This window comes from Cynara cardunculus (assembly GCF_001531365.2).
Source record: "Cynara cardunculus var. scolymus isolate 2C chromosome LG 3, CcrdV1, whole genome shotgun sequence".
NCBI lineage: Eukaryota > Viridiplantae > Streptophyta > Magnoliopsida > Asterales > Asteraceae > Cynara > Cynara cardunculus.
The window spans coordinates 7,737,209-7,756,665 of record NC_037530.1 but is presented as its reverse complement, the minus strand read 5'-3'; the positions used below and the strand labels follow the sequence as shown (position 1 = coordinate 7,756,665).

Here is a 19,457-nt window from a genome sequence, read left to right as displayed (position 1 = left end):
AAGTGTACGGATGTGTAGCATACGGGTCGATCACAAGAAGACGATGGAGTAAACATAGACTCGCTCTAGACTATGGCCTAGCTACAGCAAATCATCAATATTTTGATTTAAAAAAATAGAATAAAAGAATGTCGAGACGATAAAAAAGAGATGATGAATATCAGGTAATGTTAACTTCGGATTTTCAGTAATGATGAGGATTTGTTATGTAAAATTACTTCAACCCTCTTTCGAGGTGAAAAAAGTTTCCTAAACGAAGACGCATACTTGCTTTCGCAGTATGCATACATTGAAAAGAAACATTATGATTAAAACAAATATTTTCCCCAATCTACGTCCCTAACTATTTTCATGTTAAAACCGTAGTCCTTGATCAATTTAGTTCCAATCAAAATTCACCAAATTAACAAAACAACTTCTCAACTCATGCCTCATGCCTCATGCCCCATGTGTCAACATATATTTTTTTACGTCAAAACACTCAGTAAAACCTTTAAAATGATATATTAAGCATTATACACGTTTATTACAAATTACTATTATATACATATGATTTCTTAAAATTTCATTGTCGAACGCTGCAAAAGTAACTGATAAAAACACGTTTAAATTCAGCAGAACATTTCCTTGATCCATTTCCTGAAAAAGTTTAAAATAATTTAACATATTTAATGTATGATTATAAATGATTACGATCTTACTCAAATTTAAATTTGAGATATTTTAAATAAATAATTAATTTTATATTATAAATTTGTAATAAAAGTTTACATTTAAGCCAATCATGCAGTTGTATACAAATAATAATACACATGGCGTCATGGCCTCAAATATTGCCATAAAGGCAGACACTTCCAGTTCCCGAATTTATGAGGCCACGTGTGATGGCTTCCACCTTATATCATTTCATCTTAATTAATAATAAATATATCATTTTTATAATGGATTGATGTTTATTAGATTATATTTACATTATGTTATTCATGTAGATTTAAAATTACAATAATATCCAGATTTGATTTCTGTCTTTAACGATCGTTAAAATACTCCATTAATTAAGGGACATTTTCATTTTTTAACCGATTAAAATCGATTTTATGATTTAATCTCTAAGGTTTTTGATTAGGTAAAGGACAAAAAAAATCAATAAAATGATAAAAATAACCCTAATTTAACACACACACAAAAATAACGACCGTCACTTAACGTTTTTACAAACCAAGATAGTCATCTTATAATATTCTAAAACTGTAGAAACAAATAGAGAGCAAAATTGTAGTTTACCCTAATTGTAGTTTAGAGGTTGTTTGTTTACATCTTAATAGTTCTATTAAGAGACAACTTTTGTATCATTAAGAGGTGAATCTTGTTTAGAAAAAAAAAATCTATCTCTTAATGGTTCTAAAACCTTCTGAATTGTTTTGTATCTTGAGCTTTCCTTAACCATTAAGCATCATAATTTCATTGTAAATAATTACCAAACAATTATATTTCATTTTTCACTATATCATGAAAGTCTTTTAATAATTCTGACTACTTAATCATTCTGCACCAAATCATTCGACAAATGTCAAATTACCTTTAAATCTTTTTTACTCTATTTTCTAATAAAATCTCAATATAGATTTATCCTTTTTTTGGCCCCAGTTAACGTTGTCAAATCTTGTTTGTATAGTTGGTCAAAACCCTTTTTGGGTTATATTCGAAACCAAACCCATTCCTTTTTTTAAAAAATAAAAAATTAACAAAAAGAGAAAGAAAACAAAAATATGAAACTTCCATTAATTTGGAAACAATACCTCTCACCACCGGATTTGAAAACACTCCACAACACAAACCTTTCTTCTCACTCCTCTCCCACTTTCTCTCTCTAGAACCATAAATGAAGATCAAAGGAAGAAGTTGTTAGAACCAGTTGATTTCTTCAAGTAAATCAACATTCCATCCACCTAATTCCTTACAGACAATCACCTCTCACCAAATCCCAATCCTTAATTCCCCCATAAATGTAGCTCTCCATTGATCTCCACCTTCAACACTTTCCACCGGCGCCGCCATGAACCACCGCCACAATAAACGCCTCTCTCTTTCCGTCCTCTGTTTCTCTCTATTTCTCATCGGAATCCTTATCTATAATCAAGGCGTCAAATCCCTAACGGAGTTCCCATTCTCTACCCGTAATGAAAGCCCACTTCCAGAACCAAACGTCAATCCGGGAATAGATGATGAGCAACCGAGAACAGAATCGCCGGTGGATGCTGCGGCGGAAGACGATGAATTTCCACCGGAGAGCTGCGATGTTTTCGATGGGAATTGGGTTTTTGATAATTACACACACCCTTTATACAAAGAAGATGAGTGTGAGTTTCTGACAGAACAGGTGACGTGTATGAAAAACGGGAGACAAGATTCTATGTATCAGAACTGGAGGTGGCAGCCTAAAGATTGTGATTTGCCAAAGTAAGACACGGTTTAATTTGTTGAAATTTGAGTTCAAATTTGATGTTGTTAACTGGGTATGATTTTGTTTTGGGGGAAAATGAAGGTTTAGAGCGAAAGTGTTGGTGGAGAAACTGAAGAACAAGAGGCTTATGTTTGTTGGGGATTCATTGAACAGAAACCAGTGGGAATCAATGGTGTGTTTGGTTCAATCGGTCGTTAGTTCTGGAAGAAAGAGATTGGATAAAATTGGGTCTCTTTCCATTTTCAGAATCGAGGTTTCTTTCTTTCCCTCTTTCTCTCTTTCTCTCAAATCTGTTTGAAGTTGACAGCATGCAAAGTTTCTTGTTAAAATATCCCCTTGTGGGTCACGGAGGTTTAAATGCGATGACTTCGGGTTATCTGCAAAACTGATGGTCGTTCTAGGATTATTCAGTTGGCATAACGGGTTGGATATCCAGAAATACCAATATAGAATGTTTACTCATGGATTTAACAATTTCAAATGGGTTGAAAAGTCAAATGGCAATCACTCTGTTTTGGTCTTAATAGACATCTTTATAAGAATTGATTTATAAGACTAAAAAATAAAGTGTCATATTTAAAGATGTTGTAATAAATTTATAGAACGTTTTTTCAAGTTTTAACAAGTTTTTTCGGACATTTTTAATACAAAGCATAATATTAACAATTTTATAGTACACTATTTGAAAAAGTGTCGTGTTGAAACAAATGTCTACAAGACACTTTCTCAAAATGTCCAATAAAATTGCTAATGTGTCTTTTTGTACTTAAGTTTCCTAAAAAAACTTGTTACTACGTCAAAAAACGTTCTATTAATGTTTTTAGATGAGACGTTTTATTTTTTGTTTTAATAAACCAATTATTATAATATTATTTTATAAACTCAATTTTATTGAGTTGACAAATTATTAATTTTCATTATTTTTAACTACTTTAATTTAATAAAATGCTTCAATGCCATGTGATTGTATAGTACACAAAATTAGTGAATATTGTTATTTGAACAAAGTAGCCCAAAAATGGTTCGTGACGAGATGTTTTATTATTTATTTATTGTACACGTTTTTATCATACTATTAGAAAAAAAATACAGATATAGTTACAAGTATTCATTTGCATCATATTATATATATATATATATATATATATATATATATATAGTGGTTGACGATAATGACATAATGAATTAATTCGGGATTGGTTCAGATTGAATTACTTCTAGAAATTAAAATTCTTGATCCAAAATTGATTTTGTTTCTGTTATATTTACTTTTGACATAATAAACTATTTGAAAGATGTTTTACTATCGGATTTTAGGAATTAGAAAGCATTTATTTATTCATTTGAAATATAACTGTTTTTTAAATATGTGATTCTACACTTCGTCTAAGCTAACTGTTCGTTTTACTTTTAAACCTCGTCTAAACTAATCACATGACAAGTTATAACTGTTGGTTTTACTTTTATATCTGAGTTAGTTTTATCATTTCTTTTATCTTTATTAATCATTGTACCGTCCCATGGTTAAAAAGATGAAACGATAAAGTTGTAAAACGACCATGAAAACAAAATTGCACACAATATGTTAATTGAGTTTTGAGTTCAACTTTTTTGAGGTCATCTTCGTTTTTTTTTTCGTGTTTAAAATCAACACTAGTCAACCACAAGGGTGGTGTCTGATTGGTTTGAGCTTGATCTAAATGTCAAAAGTACCAGGAGGTCCCAGGTTCAAATCCAAGTAGGAATAAAAATCCCCTTGTGGCCACAGAGGTTCAAATACGGTGACTCCGGACTATCTGCAAAGCAGGTGGTTGTCATGGAATTAGTCGGCTCGCATAACGGGTTGAATATCCAGGTTAAAAAAAACAGCACTAGTCTAAAGTTTTGGATTAATGCCACTTGGGTTTGGTTATTCTAAAAAAACCTTAATTTCTTGTAGCTTTTGTGGTCGTAGTTCATAATGATGTCTAACATTTGGTGAACTCTTTTTATGAGAAAAGCAATTGGTCCCACAAATAATGATTTTCTTTATACTTTATCTTTTAGAATTATTCTTATACAAAGGAAGGTTAGTAATGAAAAGGGATATCAGGGAAACGACCAGTCGTTTTTAGAGAAGGCTGACCACTACATAGAAGGATTCATGTACCGATCATGAGCGATAGCAGAAGCCATAGAAGTACAGGGCTGGATCCAAAGAGCTTAGAAAGTATTAGAAAAGAAGTAGAAAAGGGATATAATCGTTTTTTGAAGAAGTTCTAAGAAGGCTGACTACTACATAGATTCATGTACCGATCATGAGCGATAGCAGAAGCCACAAAGGTACAGGGCTGGATCCAAAGAGGAAAGAAGTAGAAAAGGGGTGAAATGTTTTTTTATTAAATTATATATCAAGTCAACCGTCACATTTTTTATGTTAAAAAAATATTATTGTGTTATTTTAAAATAAATACATGTTTTTCATTTTGCAAGATTTGTTTCAAATATTGAGTGGTCATTAGTAATCATTATAAGATGATAGATGTGTTGATTTAGCCGACTAATCCCAGTGCGACCACCTGCTTTGCAGATAGCCCGAAGTTACCGTATTTGAACCTCCGTGGCCACAAGGGGATTTTTATTCCTCCTTGGATTTGAACCTGTGACCTCCTGATACTTTTCATCTTTGGAGCCAAGCTCAAACCAATCAGACACTTGTGTTGATTTTGATATATATGCTTTTTAATTTAGAAGCATAGCATCTCATTGAACTTGTGATAAATCATATGTTGTTTCTTAAAAATATCTATAAAATGTACTATGTGTGACCTTGAAAAATAAGCCATGATTGATTTTGTATTTTTGCAGGAGTATAATGCGACGGTAGAATTTTATTGGGCTCCATTTATTGTAGAATCAAACTCTGATGATCCTGAGATGCACAGTATATTAAACAGAATCATCATGCCTGAATCAATCGATAGACATGGTCAAAACTGGAAAAATGTTGACTATTTGGTCTTCAATACATATATTTGGTGGATGAACACTATTAACATGAAAGTCCTGTAAGCATTATTCCCAAGAATTTACGTTTTCTTTTACAGTTCACAATGTACAATGATTTAAATATCTGTGAATTAATTATAAATTTTTTGATGAAATAGGCGAGGATCATTTGATGAAGGAGCAACCGAGTATGAAGAAGTCGAAAGGCCTATTGCGTATGCACGAGTGTTGAAGACATGGGCCGAGTGGGTTGATACAAATGTAAACCCTAATCGAACCATGATCTTTTTCAACAGTATGTCCCCTATTCATATCAAGTAAGTTTTTTGATTTCATTAAGTAATTATATGCATAACACATCAATCCAGTATGTTACAGTATTATTGGCACACTCTAAAAGAACACATTGCTTATGTCAAATTTGTTAACTTATTGTACAATATTTACATGACATGGGTTATTTATACGCAGGGAAAAATTGACAAGTACCCTTGGATGTACCGCTACTATTTTACCAAATCAGTTTTCTTGCAAATTTGAAAGTTCAGGACAGTTAGATAAATTCCTTAAAAAGTTAGTTTTATTACTGTTTCTTAAAGGTTTTATCAAATCTGATTATCTTAACGTTGAAAAGAATCAGAAATTCATAATTAAAATTATTTTGTCAAATACTGCAAAACAATTACTGTAATTTCAAGTCAGAATAATCACTTTTTTGAAACACATCCTAACACCACACACCCTTGGTTGGTGGACCTATAACAATACATTGACATTTATACATTGACACTTGTACATTGACACTTCAACTATGCATATAACAATACATTGACACTTATACATTGACACTTCAACCATGCATATAGCAATACATTGACACTTATACATTGACACTTCAACCATGTATGTACTTAGCATAGAGATAAATTAATTTTTATATAAAAACAATTGATGGTCACTACATAATTTTGATTTTTAAAAGGTAATTTGGATTTTATGTAAAATAACTATATCACATCAAGAAATGTGTCCCATACGTATATTGTAAGTTATTGCAACCGGTTATAATGAATGATAATCAATAGGAGCTTGGACTGGAACAACCCTGATGGCATCAAATGTGCCAAGGAGACAAGGCCGATCCTAAACACGTCCACACCACCAAACGTGGGTACTGATCGACGACTCTTTACAGTTGCAACCAATGTAACTAAATCAATGAAACTCCATGTGCACTTCCTCAACATAACTACTCTTTCAGAGTACCGGAAAGATGCACACACATCAGTTTACACTATTCGCCAAGGCAAACTGTTGACTGCCGAGCAAAAGGCAGATCCCATTGTTTATGCAGATTGTATCCATTGGTGCTTACCAGGTTTACCCGACACATGGAATGAGTTCCTATACCTACATATCATCTCTGGATCTTGACCCGTGATGCACCTTTTACGTCTTGGTTTCTTTTCTACCAATTCCGACCATTGTAAGAGATAAAAGTTGTCTCTTCTTTTTCTTTTTCTTTTTTTTTTTTTGTGATTTTTTGGGTTTTTTGTACCATATAATTTTTTTTCTTACCCATTATTTTCTCCCCTTTTTACTTTGCATCTAAAGGCGAAGCCATCAAGGGCATGTTTTTGTATACTCCTTTTTTGGAAAGTTATGGTTTTGTTTAAGGGAGCAGAAATCTGCTGATGAGGGGAAATAAATACATCTGGAGAATTGGAGAGATGTAATGAAATTATTGAAATATGAAAATACGTGCATAAATTTGTAACGATGTTTGCAACATATTCTCTTTTGTCTCTAATGGTGTAACCTGGAGTGGACAAACGAATGAGTCTAATACCATTATGACCTACAATGGAACTGAGCTAATTGCTCAAAGCACATTCGATCTGAAAACATGGTAATTAAAAGAAAAGACGACACAAAGAACCAAACAATAGTCCAGTCAAGGTACAAAAGAATGGGAAATTGGCTAAAATAGTCATTTCTCTCACATAAATTGATCTTTAAGTCATTTTTCTCCTTGATTTACCCAAATATCACCACTTTCGCAAATCTCACATCCGCCACTTGAGGACCCAGCTAAAAGACAAAAAAATATCAGATTTGACTCTTGTCAGCAATTGCGACGGCCAGGTCCGCTATTACGATGACAAAGTCTACAATTTTTTTTTTGTCTTTTAACTAGGTCCGTAGGTGGGGGACGTGCTACTTACGGAGATAATGATATTTGGGTAAATCAGGAAGAGAAATGGCTAGGAGACCAAAGGAATGACTATTTTGACCAATTTCCCCAAAAGAATAAGGAAGAACACATGTTAGATGGCGCACCCACTAGTTGATCACGGGGACAAGATTGCGTCATCAAAGGGTATATACCACTACACCCAACCAACGTATTGAAATGTAGTTTTGTTGAAACATACCTCACATAATAAGTAAAATACAGTTATGGCTATCGCATTTTTATTGCTAAAAAGAACTCTCTGTATTTCACCAAACAAACACTTCTACTGTAAACTAACTTGATCGACAAATGTTTGTCCTGGAAAACCTTCTCACAGAAGTTCTAATTAATGTTCTTTCTTCTTTTGCATGATATTAGGGTAGTCTTACGTGTTCGCATGGACCATTACGGTTGCTACAAATCGAAGCGTTTCTGGTAGGATTTGGTAGCATCGGTATCTTCTTAACAATAATTGTATACAATCATTTTAATGACACCATTTAGGGCATATTAGCCCATGATAAAGCTAGAGGTGATGTATGATCTAACCTTGGCAACCACTTGGGGCCTAGCTAGAGACAACTCAAACCTATATAGATTTGACAAAGTTGCAGTAGTCGTTTGAAATTATTGTTTAAATAAAACGATAAAGTATTAATGCCTTTGTTTATAGAGTTTGTTTCGATTTCTCTAATCATGTGTAACAGTGCCAATAGCCAAGTCGTTTCCCAATCAGATTGCTATTGAATGTGCTAAAAATGGCGAGATGTGTATCAAATTGTACTCATACATAGTTGAAATTAGTTTTGGATTAATGAAATATCGTGTCTGCTATGAAACTAATTTAGTTTTATTTCTGCATAACTGGTATTTATATACCATTGATTATGGTATTACTGTTTGATGTTAAGATATGACGAAAAGGATACCACATGATAGAAAAAAGAAATATATGCCCATTCGGTTTGTGGGGTTTGGTAAGATTCAAATTTGAATTCCATTCATACGACATGTTTGGATTGAAGAAAAGTTTGGATTTGAAATCACGAGATTTCAGTGAATCCCACAATGGATGAATTTAGAACTCCATTTGAGATGCTGTCATTCTGAATCCATCCCATGGATTTCGATTGTTTTCATCTCATCTTTACCCCGTCTATTTCATCAAGTTTGTTGTCGCCTCTAAACAAACAAATTATTTTACTTTACAAACAAATATTTAACAAAAAATTGAATTCCAATTTCAAATCCTTCAAAATAGAAACCGAACAGAATAATTTAAAATGATTTCAATCCCAAATCCTTATGGTTATAATTCTTCAACTAAATTCAAATCCCTCTAAAGCTTTTCATCAAACTAATGGTCGAAATCCAACAACATTAGAAGGAATTACCCCAACTCTAAAGGGTTGTTTATTAAACACTTACCCGGTAAGTGCTTACCGGTAAAATTTAACACTATTATTTACGTATCAGGTGAGATTTTAGTCTACCAAAACAACATCCTATGCAACAATCTACCCGGTAAGCGCTTACCGTGGTAAGAGTCGCCACTCTCACTTACATGGTAAGATTTATGTTCCTTGTCTCGCTCTTACCGGGTAAAATTTTTGGTCATTATCATATTTATCCAGTGAGTTAACTTGACTTGATAAGCACTTACTCAGGTAAGTGTTTGGGAAACGGCCCCTAAATTGGCTCAGAATTAGCACCTCAAAGCCCAACCCAAGTCTGCTTGACGCAATATTTTGCCCATATCCTGCTAAGCCCACAACCAACTGCCCAATCTTCTATGTGTTAGGGTTTTCTTTGATTTATTTGTTACTTTTAATTCCTAGTATTTTCTTAAACATTGTAATGCTAATACAAGGAGTTAATGAAGTTGACATCATTGCAACTATGTGGTTTTACTCAGTGACGGATCCAAGAAATTAAAGAGGTGGGGGCATTTTGGATGGGACTTGGGGAGGCAAGCATATGGTCATATAGGACTGGGGGGAAACCATGCACGTTTGGTCTTTGACTTGAAGTCTTTCCCCCCGTCCTTAAGGGCTAGATCCACCCCAGGTCTTACCCATTATTGTTCATGGTGGCCGTTGCTCATTAGCAAAAAGCAACGTAAGGATGTTGTTTCAAACGGAGAATCCATCAATAAACTTGTTTTACACATCTAAACCACAATAAACAATTAATCGAGACTTGAACTAGTAGAACGTACCTCGACTAGTTGTTTTATATCCAGGAAAAAAAAAACCAAACTCATATCCACTTTTTGCTTAGACAGTTGCAACTTAAATGACACATGGTGGGGGTATTATAAGTTAACCCGAGAGATGGAACACCCCGAAACCTATTCGACTAGTCCAAAAACTTCTAAACCATCTCTAACTAAAAACTACAATGGAAGTTATTGAAAGCTTACGACTTAAGGCCTAAGAAACCAGTGGCGGATCTAGAAACTATTATGGTTGGGGGCACACTTAGGAGGGTCGAAAAAATTTCGAAACCGAACAATTCGTCCGAACCAAAAAAGGTTTCGGGTTTCCATTTTCAGGTTTAAACTGTTCGGTTAACCGAATAAAGATAACTAATGTGGTGGAAATAAGCTAGGCATTGACTCTACAAATGCATTGCCTACAAAATTACCCACAAAAATAACCAACAAAATTAACCTAAATCCTAAAGCATTTACCAAATACCAATTACCACAAAATTAACCAACAAAATTACCCTAAAATAAATACCTAACTTAAAGCATTTATCAATTACCATTTACCACAAAATTAACATAAAATAAATACCTAACCCTAACCTAAAGTATTTACCAATTACCAATTACCACAAAATTAACCTAAAATACTACTAATTGAAAACTTGAAGATGGAAATTAGAATTAGAAATTTAGAATATTTACTTACCAATTACCAAGGCAGCAAGCAGCCAGGAGCCAAGTCGTCGTCGGTCTCGACTCTCTCTCGCGGTCTCGCCTCCTCTCGTGCAGGTCGCAGGCGGCAGCACCAGTCGACAGTCGTCGTCGCAGTGGCAAGGTCTCGCCAGTCGCCAGTCGCCTCCTCTCTGGCTCTCTGCGTCTGCGGTCTGTCTCGCTCTCGCCTCCTCTCTCGTTCCCGTGTGCTGGTGACTGGTGTGCAGGTTAGAGACTTAGAGTTAGAGTAGAGGGGCCTTTGTCAAATATTGTTGGGGGCCCAAACAACACTTAATTAAAAATACAAGTAAATTTTTTTTTTGGGGCTTTGGTGTTAAAATGTTGTTGGGGGCCCAGGCCCCCTACCCCTTAAACGTGCGTCCGCCACTGTAAGAAACTCTCGGCTCTTATTTTCTATCATGTGGGATGCGTTGTCACAAACTCCACTTCATTCCTTACTCATTGACGATGTGACATTTGCATAAGTGTTATAAATATCCCCTTAAGAACTCATGATGCTCGATAAGGCTTGACCCACTATGTTGATGGTACAAGGATCGACTCTGATACTATATGTAATACCCAAAGTTCCAACAATAGACTGATCCAGTAACCTCCAAATCAACTTAAAACTATGATGCAATATCCGACAGCTAAATTCTTAAAATGAGTTCACAAATATCACCCTCTATCCAAGTGGGATGGTTGTTACACTTCTACAGTTATTATAAGCAAACTATTGTGCCTCTCAATAATTTATGCAAATATAAACAATATTCCTTCTTTATGTGAACATGCATTATCACATCGATAAATCTCTCGTGTTATTTACTTGCTTTAAACGATTTTCTCGCATTTCGTATATTTCCTTTGCATGGTTATTTAAATTTTGTTGACAACTTGACATTTTTTTTACCTTTTCAAGATAATACTGATTTTAAGTTATATAACTGATAACCAATCGAAAACTCTCTCACTTTTTTACAACCATAAAACCATAAAATGCAATCGAAATGAACAAAGAATAAAATAAATAATGAATCAGGATTTTTTTGGATAACCGTGGGTGGTCGGGCCGGCTTACGCACACCGACTAATCCCGTGGGCGATAACGTGATTCCTGGAGTTATTACATGTGAACCTTCATGGCTGTAAGTGGCTGTTTGGTTCAAGGATTTGGATGGAATTGAAAGGAATTGGAATGGCCAAATCCTTTGACCATTGTCCAAATACAATGTTTGGTTCATGGAATAAAACTGATGGAATCCTTTCAATTCCAATAAATTCATTCACTCAAAGATTTTACATTCTACGACAATACCCTCAGATTTCAATTCCTTTCCGACAAATTCATTCCCTAATCCAAATTCATTCAACGTTGTGTCTACCATCTCATCTAATTGATCTCTGGTTCTATCTCCATCTGGTACGCTCTCTCTCTCTCTCTCTCTCTCTCTCTCTCTCTCTATATATATATATATATATATATGAGATCGATAGACAACATATGTAATCAAGAAATCGATTCAAGATAACTAGGTATAGATATCACTAGTCCAATTCCGTTATTCAAAAATCATAAAAGGTCATTTGTTGATATTTAATTCCGATTCCAAAGTTGAATTCCGTGAACCATACAAAAAAATTCCAATCCGTTAAAAATTTCATTCCAATTCCATAAAACCAAACGCAATAACAAGGCATGGTCAAATTCCATCAATTACATTGTATTGGGAAGTGTATGTTCTTTGGCTATTATTGTAAGGTTTGATACATCAGTAAGAGTATATTTATTGGCCCATATACAATTGTGTCATATTATTATTAGGTTTGGGATTATTATTCTTACACAAGTGTCACATAATGATAAAACTTGGAGGTTGAGCTTGAATTTATTGATTTGAACAAGTTCATAAAAAATTTGTATCAAAACAATATAATTTAAGTATTGATTTTCTTTTTTCAAATTGAACTATGGAATGTGGATACAAAAACACCTTCCTCTGACTATTTATATTATATTGGACAATTTCGTTGTTTCTAGTTTGAGTCAACACTTTAATAAACGCAAAACTATGATGCATAGACTTCAAAAAGAAGAATTTTATTGGCAGGGCAAGAAAGCAGTTAGAATTTAGAAAATGTGTTAGCAGTTGAAAATATTTTTAGATATAAGGATGTGTCACGTCTCTAAAGACCAATATATTTTTTGAGATCCGTGAGACCACTTTTGTACACTCAACACTTTATAGCAAAACATTGTGAAGTTAACATTCACGGTGTTTTTTTTTTACTTTCACAATGTTTTGTTGTAAAGTTTCAAGTGTAAAAAAATAGTCTCACGAGTCTCGCGAAACATATTGGTCTCACGTGATCCCAAATCTATATGTATATAGGGGTTCAATCATGCGAGGACGAAAAAAAGGTTGAGAACCATGAAGACAGATCTACGCCTACTCTGGTTTTGATCATATGCTTTTAATTTGAAGTTGTTTTTATTTTTAAAAAAAGAAGCATAATCACCATTTTGACAATAGAGATTCACCAAATAAACAGATATTCACCAAATGAGACACATATTCACCATGCTATTTCACCTCATAAAATATAAACACAATTTCCATAAAATATACTATTTCACCTTATGAAATCCAAACACAATGTTCATGTAATGTTATGTTACCACATGAAATCAAATACAGTTTTCATCTACAATCTATTTCGCTCCATGAAATCAAACAAGTTTCTGTCTATGTGTTATTTCACCTCATGACTTTGCCTCTTGGTTCCATCTATATGTTATTTCATCTTACGAATTTGCAGGAAGATTCTTTTGCTTCACTTCAATAAACTTCATGATTGAATAATTACTAGAACCAGTCCTCTCCTTCAATGTAACAATGGCTTCCTTGATCATCTATTAACACAATCAAACAGTAATGACATCAATAAACTTGTAGCGAAACGATACAAACACAACCTAACATACTAAAACAATTAATGGCTCTTTTTGATTCTACAAGCAATGCTAATTAATATGCTATATATCCGAAAATTAAAAGAGTCTAATGTCGTGATATAACAAGTTTGATAAAGCTTTCTGTCAACGCCCTAAAAAGAAAACAAACTTAAACTAATCAAGTGTAACTTCGAAAGGAAGAAAATTTCAAACCTGAACCAATCAGAGTTCTGCTAACTGAACAAAATTACACAAAAACAATCAAAATTTCAAACATTAGGTCTTGCAAGAAGAACATAAGAACACTTAAGAGACCAAAACCATCAACCTAAACAATTATAGTTATGTTATAAACAACGAAATTTTATGAGTTCTTTAATAACCCAACAAAGAAAACAAATAAACAGAAGAAGAAGAAAATGCATAGTTAGAGTTTACTTTCCAAGGTGGTACATGAAACATGGATCTTTTTGGCAAGATCAATCATCTCGAAGGCGAGCCTCTACAGCCATTAACGACGATCGATGGTTACCTTTTCCAAGCTTCAGACCCCAATATAAAGTGACAAACATGAATTTGTGGGGATTTAAATAACGTCTGAGGATATGTTCTTGATGTTGGGATATGGCATCTTGGGGGAGAAGACGATGGGATGAGGCGATGGAGAAGACAATGGATTAGATGATGTAACTTGAATTTAAATGGCCTAGAACTTCCAAATTAGTTATGAGACTAGGTAGAACTTTCACATATACTACAAAAATACCATCCTTTTTAATTACCCTTGATTAAAACCATTGGATGATTGAGATTAGTTCTCATGATCCTAATTATTTCACGGTTCTCATTTGATTACTGTTCTATATATACACACACATGATATATATGCAAAACCTCCACCTTTTTTACTGGGTGGGGTTCTAGAGGTTGGATGTGCTGCAAATTTTTATAATTGTAGCTTAAAGTCATAGTAGTAAGTTTTATAGTGTTTAATAATTTGATCCTAAATTTTCAAAGATAAAAATAATCAAATTAAAAGGTAAAAAGTTACTTCAACAAAATTGATTATAAACTAACCTAAATATTCTTATTTCAAATGATTCGATTTTTTAAGTTTTATTCTTAAAAAAGTTAGGATTTCTGGGTTTGTGGTTCCAATCACTTGAATAGATTTTTGGATCGTGTATAAGAAAGCACTTCTCATATACAATATTTCGACCCTCGAAGCCTTTAATTTTACGAAATCTGTATTGAGATATTCCTATAACTCACTTTTGGTTTATGGCAGAAAACTCGAGTAATCAACCGTCGTGTTCTAAAAGAACATTTATATTAGGTAGTTACCATAACATTTAAGAGAGGTTACAACTGGTTACAAAAATGGTTACAACTGCAAATGTTCATCAACTGATACTACCCCGACACTAATGGCATCAATTGATGCTTCCATAAAAGCCAACAACTGCCACTTCTATTGATGCGTTACATAGCCATTAGATGTAACTAGGACTGTTGAAAATCTTGAAGAACTTAAAGGCAATAATTTATGTGTAGGCCACCTTAGGGCTTTGCGCCTTTTGCCACTTGAAACCCCGCCTGGGATGTTGCCCTTAAAAATGACATGGTCTTTTAACTCCCACTATATAACGATCTAAAGTTCTAAGGTGACATTTACAAATTACAAACATGCATAGGAGTAAGGAATAGGGGGCTAGTCACGGTCCAACCTTCGGCCATCCTCTCGATTAGAGTTAGAGAACATGACATTAAAAGCCTCTTCAAACAGTCCAACCACCTCCAAGTCTAAAAAGAATCGATATTTAAACATCTTTTAATTGTGAGATGAATTATATTATTTATATAGTAATTATTACTTATTTTATTGGTATTTGGTTATTTTTTTATGCAAATAATCAACAAAATCCAAAAAAGAAAAACTCTAATTAAGCAATTTAGTTGAACGTAATTATGTAAATGCTGACGTTGAAATTCTAACTTGTTTTGAAATTTGCATAATATGTATTTAAATACGAATAAAAGATGGAGTTTATAATTTCTTATGATTTTAGGTTGAATCATGAATAAGAAATGACATCAATTCTTTTTTTCAAACGAAAAGAAAATGTTAATGACCCATAAACACATCCAACAATGATAATCTTGTGCAAGATCTGGTTGATATGAAAGAGACTGTTACAGTTGAACCTCAAAAGATTGATGAATTAATATCAACTTCATAAATCAAAGTATATTTCATAAATCATATATATATATATATATATATATATATATATACTATCTTATAAAGCATTTGGTTAAAACTATTAAAAACTCTTAAACCCGTGCGTCCCTAAACGATTTCATCCATATCCTATTTCATCTCATATCTGAATTCTTGTAACTAACTGCAGATAAACACAATCAAATACAKGATAAACATCTCATTTTAAATATAAAAAATCTAAAATGTAATTAGGATAATCATTGAGTTGTAACAGAATACTTAATAACTTTTTCTATAAATGTTATATTATTAAACCGAAAATAAATTATTTCATTATTAAACTTAAATTAAATTATAAAAAAATAAATTAAAAAATTACATAAAAATTGAAAAGTTTTAAATAGTTGATTTGACATTAACATTGATATATATTTTTTAAAATTTTTATGATATCTTTAAATTTATATTTTATTCAAAAATAAAATCATTATTGTTTTTTTTTAAAACACATAATCTATACTATCTATACTATATTGTAAAACATTTCACAAAAACTCTTAAAAACAATTTTTTATACACGAATTATTGTTTATTGATGCATATTACTTAAAATTTAAGATTACAAGTAAATTATGTATAAGTACAACTTATTAAAGCTTCATACTTGAATTCGTCTAACTAACTGCAGATAAACATAATCAAATATTGGATAAATATCTCATTTTAAATATAAAAAATCTAAAATATAATTATGATAATCATTGATAACTAACAGAATTTAATTAAGAAAATTACACCAAAACACAAGAACTTTTAAAAATATTAATTTAATACTGATATCGATATTTTTTTTTCAAAATTTTATGATATTTTTAAATTTATATTTTATTCAAAAATAAAAATATTACCACTTTTTTAGAACCACATGAAACCAATGTTTACTTAAAATTCAAGATTACAAGTAATTATGCATAAGTACAACTTATTAAAAATCGATGTTTGAATTCGTATAAATAACTGCGGATAAATATAATCAAATAGAAGATGAACATCTCATTTTAAAATATAAAAAATTTAAAATATAATTAGAATAATTATCGAGTTCCAAGAAAATAAATAATTATTATCTTTATAAAAAAATTATATTATTAAACCGAATATAAATTTGTAACATCCAATTTCTAATATGCCCAATTATTTGCTTAGTATATTTAATTATTGGGTTAAAGAGAGCTTATGATTTAGTGGGAGTTTAGGTTTGAAGTTTTAGAATTTTATTTCTTAAGAATATATTAGAGGATTTGGAAAATATCACGTCAAATGGATACGTAAAATGGATTTTTTTGGGAGATCTTTTCTGGAATATTTTTTTTGGATGTTATAAATTATCTCTTTATGAACGTGTAGGCAAAAACCTCATAGAAAACGGAGGTCCGAGCGAAAAGTTATGAATAATTTAAGTATTGATGGTCAAAATGGGTTCCTAGCCGGGCCAACCCGGCCCAACTCAAGTTTTAGCATTATAAATTGGAGTTTTGGCCCATTTTTCATATCATCTAAGTCCAGAACTCACACACAAACACTAGAGGTGCGATTTTCACACACATAGGCTTGATTCAACTCAAATCAAAGGGGAACTACAAGATCTTTGAAGGATTTGATCATCAAGTAAGGTATAATCCATTATTTACACTTGTTCTTGGTTGATATCCTTGTTTTATGGATTTCATGTTGAGATAGAGTTAGGGTTTCATTTGGGTGATCTTAAGTGTATAAAATGAGTGTATTTTAGTGTTTATGGCATGAAATGGTCATTAGATTCAAGAGATTATCAAGATTTATGCAAGTTCATCATATGAACTTTGACTTGATTAAGTCAATGATTTGGGAGATAATATAAATGATAAAATAAAGGTTGGATTTTGGTTGTTTATGCCAAATATGTTATATTAAGTTGAGATTCAGAAGTTGGAATGGTTTGGAAACAAAATGGTTGAGGAAAATGTATGAAAATGAGAATTTCGACTTTTGAATGCATTGAAAGTATGCAGACTTTGAAAATCTGTATAAAATCATAGAAAAATCCAAATGAGGTGAGGCTAATTTCTTTAGTTAGATATCTGAGTCTAGTTTATTTCTTATTTTATGATCAAGGCATGATTTCGAGCTTAAAATGGGAAAAACAGTTCTGCATGCAGCAGTTGTACATAGAAATTTAGGTAAAATGTTCAAATAGGATATGTGTATATCATGGGTTTCTTATATTGATTGCTTATGAGATTTTGTACATTTACTCCAGGGGATAATTAGGACATCTTTTGATACTTTGGAAGCAATCTAAGTGTGGTAGATTGGACTTGCTTTGTGAGCTCAATTCGGAGCTTTTCGGTATTATACGGTTGCCCGGTGAGTTATATAGTTAATTGTTACATATTTTTTTGAACATGAAAATACCACACGATCTTGATTTGTCTTTGATTCTGTCTCTTGAGTTAATTCCATATTACTATCTCGGTACATCGATTTGCTTTCTGAATCCGAACTCGTTGTTTTGTTCCTTGAATTGTACGCCATAGTACGGGTACTACTTCGTGTGGTACGCCGGAAGTTTATGGCGAAGTCAAGATCCCGGGTTGGACGGGTGAGACTTTCTGCGGTTGTGAATACTCATTGCTCRRARAGGAGGAAGWGCAATGAGTAGGGAACCTTGGCACATACCCGGTAGAGGAAGGCGGGCAGTGCGAGGTTTCCCGTAATGTATGATTCTGACTCGGACTTTGGCATGAACCCGGGAGGTGAAGGACGGGGTGATGCACTGTCTTCGTTATGTATACCGTTTCGATCTCTTGGTTCTTGATATTTATCAGTATTCTAACGTTGTTAAATATATTTGGTCGTTGATTCTGTCTCCTTGTTGTATTGAGCATCAATGGTATGGTATATTATGGTGATTTGAATATGAAATCCTATGATCTTGGCATCCGGTATGTAATTGTTCACTCGGTTCCTTGTAAGTCTCGGTTTTACATCTGGATGATGTCTTGAACTCTATTATTGATAAGAGTTTATTATGTATGTTTATAAACATGTGCGTTATTGATATGTAATACTTAACTATTTAACTCACTAAGCGTTGGCTTACCATTTAAGTGGCAACCTCTCTCAGGAAAGAAGACAGACAAAAAGAAAGATTTCGTTATTTGACTTGAAGATTTACCGGGGAACTTGAAGATATCGATTTTGCTTTTGGGTAAATATTAGCTTATATATATATATATATATATATATATATATATAGTCTTGTCCCGTATTCTTTTAGCTACTTAATTTGGATTGTAAGTAAATATCCGTTATATCCGGTTTGAAATCGTGTTTTGGGTGGTTTTATCACTAAAATAGAACGGATATTTCGATGTTTTTCTAGAAATTAATATCCCATATTTTGAGGTTAATTAAGGTTATGCCCAGATTTGTTTGTTTCAAAGTGTTAGCCTCTGGTTCTTCATAATCTTTGGACCATTGAATTGTCTCTGGACCATTGCATGGGCTCTAGACCATTGAATTGTCGCTGGTCCTTCATGGCCTCTGGTCTTCCATACTTAGCCATTTCAGCAGCCTCTGGACCATTGCCTCTGGTCCTTCATAGTCTCACCTCTGGTCCTT

At 32.9% G+C, this 19,457-nt stretch overlaps 1 protein-coding gene across 1 annotated transcript; it reads left to right on the top strand.

The window, feature by feature from the left end:
* Positions 1-1,839: 1,839 nt before the first annotated feature.
* Positions 1,840-7,010, top strand: LOC112509823 (protein ESKIMO 1-like). The gene is made up of 5 exons (XM_025114998.1): positions 1,840-2,460; positions 2,546-2,717; positions 5,312-5,511; positions 5,611-5,769; positions 6,538-7,010. Exons 1-5 carry the CDS (start codon positions 2,057-2,059, stop codon positions 6,884-6,886), a joined length of 1,284 nt encoding a protein of 427 aa, XP_024970766.1. The 5' UTR covers positions 1,840-2,056; the 3' UTR covers positions 6,887-7,010.
* Positions 7,011-19,457: the final 12,447 nt, after the last annotated feature.